Source organism: Hypanus sabinus, chromosome 30 (genome assembly GCF_030144855.1).
Source record: "Hypanus sabinus isolate sHypSab1 chromosome 30, sHypSab1.hap1, whole genome shotgun sequence".
Lineage (NCBI taxonomy): Eukaryota > Metazoa > Chordata > Chondrichthyes > Myliobatiformes > Dasyatidae > Hypanus > Hypanus sabinus.
This window is the reverse complement of record NC_082735.1, coordinates 7,336,330-7,348,551: the sequence shown is the minus strand read 5'-3', so window position 1 is coordinate 7,348,551 and position 12,222 is coordinate 7,336,330. Positions and strand designations below refer to the sequence as shown.

Genomic DNA, 12,222 nt, shown 5'->3' with positions numbered 1-12,222 from the left:
TACTTTAAAATCCAAAATTTACATGAAATCAATGATTTAAAGTCATCAGACTCTTCTTGTCATGCAAGAAATAGTCTGCGCCCTTTGCAATTACCTGGCTTTCTGAATTAATTACACAAACTCTGATCTTCATCAAAATCATAACAACAGACACAATCTGCCTAAACTAGTAACAATTGTACTTTTCATGTCAATATTGAAAATATGGTTTAATCATTCACATTCCAGGCTGGAGAAGTATGTGAACCCTTGTATTTAATAACTGGTAGAACCTCCTTTAGTAACAATAACTTCCACCAAACGTTTCCTGTAGCGGCTGATCAGACTTGCACAATGACAAGCAAAAAGTTTAGACCATTCCTCAGCACAAATTTTCTTCTTTTCAAACCATTCTGTTGTTGATTACTCTTCTGTTACAGATTGTTATCTTGTTGCATCATCCAACTTCTATAATGCTTCAGGTGACGGACTGCTACCCTGACATACTCCTCCCCTTTTGAATTCATTGTTCCCTCAACAATTGCAGGCTTTCCAGGCCCCGAGGTAGCAAAGTAGTTCACAAACCATGATGCTCCTTCCACCATGCTTCACAGCTGGAATGAGGTTTTGATGTTGATGTGCAGTGCCCTTTTTCCTCCAAACAGTGACATGCATTTCTGCCAATAAGTTCCACTTTTGTCTCATCTGTCCCAAGAACGTTGTCCCAGAAGCGTTGTGAAACATCCAGGTGGTCTTTTGCAAACTTGAGATGTGCAACAATGTTTTTTTTTGAAGATCTGTGCTTTCCTCTGTGGTGTTCTTCTACGAGCATCATTCTTATTCAGTGTTTCTTATAGTCTCTGTTCACGTATCCACTATAGCAAATTCTAGAGATTTCTGCGGGTCTTTTGCTGTTATATTTGGGTTCTTTTTCACCTCATTCACAATTGCATGTTGCACTCTTGATGTGATTTTTGCAGGACACCCACTTCTTGCGAGAGTAGCAACAGTACTGAATTTCTCCAATTTACAGACAATTTCTCTTACTGTGGACTGATGAACACTACAGTCTTTAGCAATGCTTTTGTTGCTTTTTCAAGCTTCATGCATCTCCACAATTCTTCTAATATCCGCTGAAAGTTGCTTTGGTCAAGGCATGGTGCACATAAACAGTTCTTTCTCTGTCAGTAACCTGACTGTGTGCGTCTTTTTTAGGGCAGAGCATCTCTACACCCATACCTACAAACTCATCTTATTGCCTGGAACTCCTGACTCCAACCAGTTTTTGTAGAAGGCAGAGCTTCACACACTTTTCTGAACTTCAACTGTGATTGTTTAAATGGTATAACTCCGTATTATCGAGAAGTACAATTGTCTGTGTGTTATTAGATTAGGCAGATTATGTTTGTCTATTATTGATTTAGATGAAGATCAGATCATACTTTAATGTGTAATTAATGCAGAAAACCAGGTAATTGCAAAGGGTTCACAAACTTTTTCGTGCAACTATACCAGCATTTCTACTTTTATCTTTTATCTCTTACCAATGATAAAAGGTGCAAATACTACCACTAATTAGGGTGAATTGTGAAAAAAGGTTAGTTAGAAAAGTGAAGGTACAAGTGAGGGATTTATCTCTGAATACTGTGAATCTAAGACAGATTCCTGTAAGAGTGGACAATAGGATCTGGATCTGAAAATGTGTCATTAAAATGTCTCCTACCCATCTCACATCATGGTTCAAAGATCTTACCAAATGATTTTTAAATGAAAGTTTAAAAAATAACTTTAATAAATTTAATGAGTGCAGTTCTTCTACTGACATTTGCCGAGCTAACTTGATCATGCTCAAAGGAAAATAAAATTAAGGGAGTGCAGTGCTTTGGAAACAGTTCTACATATAACAGATTACTCTAGTACACAACTTGAGGTGAATACAGCAAATTACTGGTCAAAATATAACTTTTATTGTTCTCACCCTCCTGTCACAGAATACTCATTCCATAACTTTTGCAGGAATTCAGCAATATTTATTATAGATATTCACTTAAGGTGGAGGCAAGTTGCCTTCCCAGCATTCAGATTAAGGGTGGGAAGTCAAATTCCAAGATAGCCATCAAAAGCAGCTTATTTGCATATCCAATGATACGTAGCACCAGGGAGTAGACTGCACAACAATTCCGGAAACAAACCATTAATGCTTCCTGAAGCATGTTCATGGCCATTAGTGCTTCTAGAGATAATGCACTAATATAAATATGATACAAGAAAGTGTTCCTATAACATGCAAGTGGAATTGTAAAATATCACAAACCTATCGCTATGGAGAAATTTGTGAAGACATTTGACCCTTGGCATGGACTTCCATCTTTATATCCACCTTGAATAAGTTGGACAAACATACATTACCATTACATGAAACATTAAGAGTCATTTTTTAATATAAAAGGGGATCCTACCTGCCCAGTACTAATGATAAAAGGGTTTAGATACAACAGTTGCTTTTATAACCTGCACTCACAAGATACAGATCACAAATAGGACCCAAACCACAGTGTAATTCCAGTGTTCTACAGTTGCAAGAAAAAGTTTGTGAACCCTTTGCAATCACCTGACTTTCTACATTAATTACTCAAAAACATGGTCTGACCTTCACCCAACTCATAATAGACAAATGCAATCTGCCTTAACTAATAGCATACAAATAATTGTACTTCTCATCAATACAACCAGTCAGAATTCCAAAAACTATGCGAACCTCTGGGGTAATGCCTTCTACATTAGATTGTTCCAATCAATGAGATGAGATTGGATGTATAGGTTGTAGAAGTGCCCTGCCCTATAAAAAAGACAAAGATAACAGACAGAAGCAACTCTTTGCAAAACAGATCTGTTTGTGTGCCCCATGTCTCAATCCAAACAACTTTGAGGACCTTAGAAAAATTGTAGAGATGCATCAAGCTAGAAAGTACTACAAAAACATTTCTAAAGCCCCACGTGTTCACCTGTCCACAGTAGGAAAAACTGCCTACAAATGGAGAAAATTCTGTACTGTGGCTACTCTCCCAAAGGAGGGTGCCCAGCAAAGATCACACCAAGAGCAAAACAGGTATGCTGAAGGGGGTGAAAAAGAAGCCAAGTGCAACAGCAAAAGACCTGCGGAAATCTCTAGAACTTGCTAAAGTCTCTGTTCATGCACCCACTACAAGAAAAGCACAGCACAAGAATGGTACTCATGGAAGGACACCAGGGAGAAAACCACTGCTCCCCAAAATAAAAACACTGCTGCACGTGTCAAGTTTGTAAAAGACCACCAGGATGTTTCACAAGGCTTCTGGGTCAATGTTCTGTGGACAGCTCAGACAAAAGTCGAACTTTTTGGCAGAAATACACACCATTATCTCTGGAGGAAAAAAGGCACTGCACAGCACACCAGCACCAAAACCTCATCCCAGCTGTGAAGCATGATGGAAGGCGCACCATGGTTTGAGGCTGCTCTACTGGCACAGGGGATGGACAGCTTGCAATCACTGAAGAACAATAAATGCAAAATTGTATCAAGACAGTTATTAAGCTTAACAGAAGCTGGATGACACAACAAGATAATGGTCTGAAACACAAGGGCAAATCAACAGTTTAGAAAGAAAATTTGTGTTTTGGATGATTCAGACCTTAACCCAATTGAGATGCTGTGGCATGACCTAAACAGTACTGTTCATGCAAAGTATCCCAAAAATATTGATAAACTGAAACAGTTTATTGTGGAGGAATGGTCTAAAATTCCTCCTTACCATTGTGCCAATCTGAGCAGCAGCTACAGGAAATGTTTGGTGGATGAAGGCTATTGCTGCTAAAGGAGGTTAAATACAAGGGTTCACATACGTTTTCCAACTTGGACTGTGAATTAAAAAATCTGTTCAATAAAGACATGAAAAGTATAATTGTTTGAGTGTTATTAGTTTAGGCAGATTGTCTTTGTCTATTATTGTGACTGAGATCAGAACACATTTTATAATTAAGACAACCAGGTAATTGCAGTGTTCACAAACTTTCTTACAACTGTATGTAGGGTTCTTTCAGTCTGTGCTCTTAGAAATTTAGTATTGTGAGACAGCATATCACACGATCATCAGGTTGTTACATATATCTGAGTTTTCAGTCACACAACATATCCTGTGATGTTGCTCATGCTCTGTCCAACAAGAATTTATTCTATACTGCTTGGCTGACAACTGCACAGTTAGGCTTTCAGTTACATACTGCTCAATTGTAACTGCTTATTTAACTTTATACTTACACGTTAAAGATACAATATGCTACTTAACCGCCTTCAGTAGATCAAACACAAAACTGATATAAACAAAAAGGTCAGACTGGAAAGCTATGATGACAACAATTTCTGACAAAACTTCAGTGAATCAAACTTTCCACTTTAGAAACATTTAACTGTAATTTCATCTTTTTAAGATAGCTATATACATTAAGAATATTCATTAGCAAGCTATTTCATAAATACAATAATCTTGGATCCAAACATATTGCCTAGTGTATAATATGTAAATAATGTTTTAAATATAGCATCTAGTTAATTACACCCATCAGATAATTGCATACCAAAGATCCATCTTGGACTTTAACCCTTCTTGCACTATGACAGTTGCATTTTCACATTAGTTGCTGTACTTCCTAAAAGAAGCAAGTCAATCCTAATTGAAATTTATTTTGTGCTGTCTTGGACTTGGGTGAAACTGAAGCAAATTTATTTTACTTATGAATTAGATCTCATTGTTTAGTCCCAAAATGAAATGCCAAAATGTAGTACCTTGGTGTCAAGTATCTCAAAGTGTATCTTCACTTTAAATCAAGGACCTTTCACCAGAATTGTCTCATCATAAACTAAGTATTTGTCCTTCCATGTGTTGGCTGGCATGTTCAGTTTTTGTATTTTTAAAGAATTCACTGCATCCTAATGCTTTTGTAGAAGAAGAACTTCCTGCTTTCTACAAAGAGCACAACAGGATCCTTTATTGTTCAAATTAACTAGCAGTGAAAAATGACTGTGAGCCACATTTTAAAGCACCACATTTTCTGAAGGGACTCTCATTAGTGCTACTGGATTTGGAGATACAAGTTTCCTTACATTTAATGGTGACAAAGGGCCTGTGCCCTCATCTTTCTTAACTGCTGAAGTCCTGGAGTTAGGGGACAGTGTATGCCAATGCCACACACTTGCAACAGTGGTGAAGGTAAGCATTTAGAATATAGCATAACGTGCCAATCAAGAGATTTCCTCTGAGGGATTATTAGAGCTGGAATCATCCAGCTGAGGAGTATTCCAGTTAATGCTTAATAACAATGGAGACCATTCGCTGTAACTGCCCAGCCTCTGACAAAGCCACTGGTAGTTTAGTGACTGTTCTAGCTTCCTCATTGGAAATGAACACTGCCTGCCACTTGTTTCAATGCTGTTAAGTTGTGCATGCAGACAACAGTGGTATTAAGCGAATACCACTGCTTTTGGTTTATTGATGAAAGATCAATGAAGAAGCTGCTAAAGATGGTGGGACCCAGCATAGTCCATCATAAAACTCAGTGATATCCTGTGACTCCGATGACTACAAGATTTAGCAACCAACGGGATATGCTCAAGGCTCCCATTGATATCATATTGGGGTCAAATACTGCCTTTAACAGGAAGGGCAGCTCTTTCGTCAATGCTTGGACTCGGGTGACAATGTGGTCTGAAACTTATCATCCCCCCTGAGACAGAAGCACTAGTCAATACAACCAAACTGTTACTTGTTCTACTACTATGTAGCATCCACATTCCAATTTCAATGTCAAACACTGAGAAACCAGTAAAATTAAATATTATGAGTACTTTCAAATATCTCAGCCACTCTCAACAACAACTGCTATTCTTACCCTTTAAATCCCAAACAAATGGCAGTTACAACCAGCAGGCTTGCATTTTACTTAAGTGTTCACATTACTGGATGGAGGAGAAAGAGTTAATCAATGTCACATGACTGAAGACTGAAACCTGAAAGCACAATTTTTACAGCAAAGTGTGTGTATTCACAATATTTAATGTTGAAACACTTAGCACATCTAATGTACACAATACCAAGAAGAACTCCACACTGCTTGGGCTGTGACCTGGGAAGATCACGCAAGGTGGTTACACTTCGGCACATGGAAAATAATCCCCTTCTTTTTCAATAAAACAGCACAAATCTTTACTCCCACAACACCAATTAACTTACACTGACAAAAACTGGCTTGATACTTTGGAAGGAATGGAGCTATTATTCCTTCCAAATATGCAACAGTAACCTAGATACTTAAAATACAAGATACTCCATAAAGTAAAACCTTAACCTACAAATATTAGTAAATCTTTCTTTGCTCATAAGCCTTGAAAAATGTATGCAAGATATGGGTTTTGTTAATTACTATGACTTATGGAAAACCACCAGTAAACTCAACTACACTAATACATTAAGCTTTACTTGTGCATGTCCTCTGGACACCATCTACAACTCTGTCTATAAGGAGGATGTATGCTCAGCACAGACCAGGAAGGCATTTCTTCAGAACTGTAAGCACTACTAACATGATAACATACTTCTATTTCACAAATATTAAATGTACTTTTGGTAACATCCTTACAGAGCAAGCAATGGAAGTTCCACAGTGGTATCAACAATTTTGCATTGTATAAAATAAGGCCATGGAGCAATAGGAACACTAGTGGGCAAATAACAGTTGGTAAAACCAAGTGGGATGTTCTCATTAAGAGGCCTGGAGGTTTCTGAGAAAAGTGAGGATCAACATAAAGATTTGAACTGATTACATACATTTGAAAATAAACCAAGAGTATTAGTAGATTGAGCTGATCTGAAATAATTGCTTATTAAGCATTATGATCCATTTCCTATCCCCAAAAAGTGTGGTTTTCCCATTTGTAACAAGTTTCTGTTAACAAAATGGCTGCTCTTCAACTCCCATCTAGAAGCAACAACACAGTTTCTCGATGTCAAAGATAAGTATTGAGAGCAGTTTTGGACCCTTTATTTAAGAAAGGATGTGCTAACATTGGAAAGGATTCAGAGGAAGCTCACAATAAGGAAGCTGGGAATGAAAGGCTTATCTTATAGGGAGGGGTTGATGGTTATCGGCCTTTACTCACAAGAATTTAGAAGAATTGGGGGGGGGGGGGGAGGGGAGAGGATCTCATTGAAGCCTATTGCATTTTTACAGGTCTGGATGGAGTGACGTCAAGAGAATGTTTCTTCTGGAGGCGGCGTCAAGGACCAGAGGGCACAGCCTCAAAATAGGGGGAATGTTGTTTCAGAATAGTTGAAGAGGAATTTCTTTAACTAGAGGGTGATGAATCTGTTGCCACAGGCAGCTGTGGAGGCCAGGTCATTGGGTGCATTTAAGGAGGAGGTTGATAGGTTATTGATTAGTCAGGATGTGAAAGGTTACAGGGAAAAGGCAGGAGAATAGTATTGAGAGGGAAAAGAAACAACCATAAAGAAATGGCAGAGCAGACTTGATGGGCCGAATAGTCTAATTCTGCTCCTAGGTCTTATGGTTGAGGGCTGCCATCCCCAATATGTGTGCCAATATAAACCACACTGTCTTTACATTGGAAGAAACATATGATGCAACATATTCCATGGAAGTACTGTAATCACACAAACAAGTTCACTAAATGGCTCAATGTCACCTCTCACATCCAACCTTGTAGAAAGGTGTTGATAATGGGTGAATGAACAATTCAAATTAACTTTTTTTTACACTATTTTATACCTTGCACAGAGTCACTACTGCATCAAAATAAGGCAAGAGAAACTATTCTGGTTGCATCATGCCAGAAACAAACAAACTTGTATTCATTCTGCAATGGTCAAAACTTTTCATTGTGAAATGCTATACACATGTTCAAAAGTTATCATAATATAATTACTATTTGCTGTGTTATCGATCCTGTTATTCTACTAAACTGAGGCCTTTTCAAAAATTCCAGAGGAATATTGGAAACTGCAAAATGGGAAACTCTTACTGAAACAATTATAAACACTTAACAAACGCAGTGGAATACTTTCATAACCTGGACTTGTTTCCATCCAATGGATTAAGAACCCCCTCTGAACAGCTAACAAGACTACTGTGTCTCAAGGTCACTTTCTTTTAGTTCAAGGCCCAGTTACACCAATATCAAACCTCTCACTACAGGAGCAAGGCCAATGGGTAGTATAACACTTCTGATAAGAATCCTAATAGACTTCTAGATAAATCAAAAAGCAAGTGTCTCTCCCCCACCATCTGTTCCAAAGTGAGTACTTCGGTACTCACTTTGAGAGGCACTGCCTGACTGAGCTGTTCAATCCAATATTCCAGTGACCTTCACTATTTTCAAGCTAACCAAAAATACAGGACAGGGCAGTAGTCTGGGTCCTTTCTCATTTAAATTTCAAGTTGTTTCCCTTCTAGGTGACTGCTACAAATGTATCCCATAACAAAGATGAAAGCCAAGGACCAGTTTTCACTGCCAGTAATGGTAATATCACAAACTACTAAAAGGCAAAGACTTTGTCATGCAACAATAACAATTTCTGAACGGACTGGTTCACAAATAAATAAATTTCAAATGAAAATGACTTAACTAATTTTGGTATACTCTGGGAAAAAAAAACAGTTGAACTTGCCACTCTGATCTGAACACATTATACGATCTCTCTAACCAACTGCAAGCCCAAGAGCCTCGTAAACTTCTTTCATGGCAGTTTTGAAAACACAGTCAGATTGTTTTAGGCAGGGGGAGATAGGAGGATTCAAAAAGTAAGCCGCAGCCAATTTGCACCACCATCAACAAACTAGCGGACTTCGATACTGTTTAATGGTTGTTGATTTTTCTGAACTACGGATAAATGTAATCAAAGTGGAATTCTTCAAAAGAGAAGCAGTCAAAAACACTCGTACTCCCTTCCACTTTAATAATCAGTGCCTATCCACTAGTCACTTGTGAGGGCTGTCTCAAAATCTTCGATTGCTTGCATCAGGTTTGTAAAGAAACAAGACGCTGAAGGACATCACAAAAATGTTTGCACGGAGTAATATACAAGTGGGATCTTTCCTTTCTTAATCCCGGATTTTTAGAAGGAAATCCCACACATTGCAAAGACTGCCATAATTTCCATTAATTCAATCCTGCATGAAATAAATCTCAAACTTACCCTAACATCCAGGTTTACGGTATGCTTTTCCCTCTCCTGCTCCGGAGGGAGGAGTGGGAAAGGAGAAATGGAAGACTCTCCTATGCTCCGAAAAAGGAAGCCAACAATCAAAAGCGCCTCGAATTCAGAGAATCCCAAAGGAAGCTCCAGTACATTGCAGACAGGACACTATGCAACGTATAAGCCTTGCTGTTCAGAACCCCGTAAACGAACGCAATCGCCATTTTTCTTTGTCTTTCACTTGACCCCTGTCTCAGTGATAAACTCTCTACAACAAACCTGCAGCCTTTCCCCCACTGGCAAGTGAAAGCTGAAACTCAGCCCAACCTGCTACCCGCTACAGGACCACCTCCCACGCTGGCCATCTTTCAATTGGCCTACAACGTCATCGTTCCCTCAGAGCTAGCAACCTGATTGGATCACTGCTACATCAATCGGCTCGTGATTTGACACTTCCGGCTTCAGGTTAGGTTGCCCTGCACACCAGGGGTCAGAGGAGTAGGAGAGGCCTGGACACAGGACGCGCCGAACAGAAGCATTTATTGTGTAAAAAAACCATGAATGATTGTAACAAAGGTCGTAGCACTTTACAATACAGCCAATCCGTAAGCCTTGTACTTTCTGTCCATCCATTTACTCGTTTGCCCTTGGGAATATATTTTGGCGCAGGCTTGGATCGCAGTGTTCACCCCGCCTTCTAACCTTGCTTTGTTTTTTTTCTTGAATTTAATAGCAATGCGGTTCTTTTTCTGCAAACTTGCCGCCGCTTTGCTTTTCACCAAATTTTCCCCGCCCCAATGACATTTCTATAGGTCGGAACTGTTTTACGAACATTCCATTCGAACAACGCTCGTGTCCAATTGGTTACCCACAGTGTCAATCATATAAACAATTGGCGTCATTCCGAAGAATCCTTTCCGTTGACAATTGTAGTCAGATTCCTTCTCAAATATGCAAAGACTCTTCAAGTTATCGTTACTCCAACAACAATTTTGCAAATCTAAACTTTTCGGTCAGCTTAGGTCCTATAATGTGACCCAAACATAAAAAAAATCTCGAATATTGCCTAGTGTTCTTAAGTACAATTTATTAATCTTAGACAAATATGAGCCCATACTTTGCCATTGACTTCCTGAATGCATGTTTGAGCAACCAACATCTGGGCCAGACGCGTTAATTACAAGCACACTACCAGCATCTACCATGTAGATTACAAGATGTCTCGATAATTTTCCAAACAAAAAAACCATGAGCTATTGGGGTTATGATCAAAAGATTGATCTGAAGCATTCTTTACAGGAGGGTAATAAGAGGAGAGATTTAGAATAGGAATTTTCAGATAGTATTCTACGTACAGATACAATCACTATTTAGACAGACACTTAAGTAGGGAAGCCATGGCAGATACAACCCTAGCACAGGCAATTGGAATTGAGTAGTTGAACAAAAAAAGTCTGCATGGATGGACTTGGCGGGCTAAAGGACTGAGTGTTCTACAACTCTTAAGAATCTTATTTTAAAGCTTAGGGACTTGGAGGCTGGAAGAGAGATCAAATTCAGGGATGACCAGAATCTCAAATGTTTATGATTCAGAAAGACCATGGGGTGTGCATTTAAAAGAAATCAAGGCATTTATGGTAATAAGAAACTAATGCTATTTAAGAAATGGTAGTATTTTTAAATACCCATGGTTTGTAGAGAATGAGGACCAGCCAGAATTACATTGGGACAGTTAATTCTAGTGGTAACAAAGGCACAACTGAGTATTTCAGCAGATTAGCATAGGCAAGAGTTATAGTAATGTTATAGAGTGGTAACAAGTAATGTTCATTTTACTATATGAACATGTGGTACGAAATTCTTCAAGCTCACATCCATCAACTAAGTTGTAAGTAGTCCATGGACTACCAAGGAATAAGTTGGTTGTTTGGGGAGACAGAATTTGTGCTAAAATCTAAAGATGATGAGCAGAGTTAGTTACTAGTAATTTCTGTTCATTCAGCACTTAAGTAGTGGGCATGAAATGCTGTGGAGCAAAATTTAGTGAAAAACAATGCTTCAGGGATATCTGAGATAAGCGTATAGTGGGGGGGAAACATTGATGGTAATGCAAAAAAATCAAGAAGAGGTGTGAATTTGGAGCCAGTATTGAAGCAACGAAACAGCAATGGGTCGAGAGGGGAAGGGAAATGGCAGAAGTAGTTGACCACACAATATCATTCTTAATCCATGAACTCCCTGCACTTCAATGCAAGTGATAATGGAAACAACAAATAAATAATGACCACAGAGAAAAGCTCGATACTAATTTCATAGAGTCAGTTGTATGGCATGGAAACTGGCCCTTCAACTGACTTCATCCTTGCCAATCAAAATGTCTATTCACACCCGACACATTTACCTTCATCCGGCCTATCTGTCGAAACATTCCTATCCATGTACCTATCCAAATGTTTTTAAAAAGTTGTTATTGTACCTGCCTCAATAACTTCCTTTATATACATACCACCCTCTATCCTGGGTTCTCCCTCAGGTCCCTTTTAAATCTCTCTCCCCTCTTACAAACCTATGCCCTCTGATTTTTGATTCTCTTTCCCAGGGAAAAGGACCGTGTGCATCAACCTTATCTATGCCCCTCACCATTTTATTCACATCTATAAGGTCACAGCCCAGCCTCCTGTGCTCCAAGGAATAGAGCCCCAGCCTGCACTACCTCTCTGTATAACTCAGGCACTGGACTCCTGGCATCCTTGCTGTAATTCCTCTGCACACTTTCTAAGTTAATGATGTCCTTCTTAAAGCAGATTAACAAAAATATACACAATACTCCAATTACCATATTCAGTGCACTGACTGATGAAGGCATGCATGCCAAATGCCTTCTTCACTACACCAGCCACCTGCCCATACCAGTGTTATATCATCACTTCTTTTCTCTTCCATTTCCTACCGTTATTTTAAAGTTCAGGGTTCCTGTTACTTTTTAATAACCACATAA

The 12,222-nt window shown here is 38.9% G+C and overlaps 1 protein-coding gene across 5 annotated transcripts in view; it reads right to left on the bottom strand.

Moving 5' to 3' along the window:
• nfyc (nuclear transcription factor Y, gamma) overlaps positions 1–12,222 on the bottom strand; it is a 97,977-nt gene that overhangs the window by 71,793 nt on the left and 13,962 nt on the right. Inside the window, exon 1 of one of the 5 annotated variants that reach the window (XM_059954276.1) lies at positions 9,225–9,535. The exons of 3 other annotated variants lie outside the window; for them this stretch is intronic. Coding sequence is in view for 1 of the 2 variants with exons in the window: in XM_059954275.1 (XP_059810258.1) it covers positions 3,375–3,462 (88 nt within the window). In the remaining variant the exon portion in view is untranslated. Of the gene's footprint in view, positions 1–3,374; positions 3,478–9,224; positions 9,536–12,222 lie in introns of those variants that run through there. One more of the 5 variants, XM_059954275.1, reaches the window with a different exon arrangement.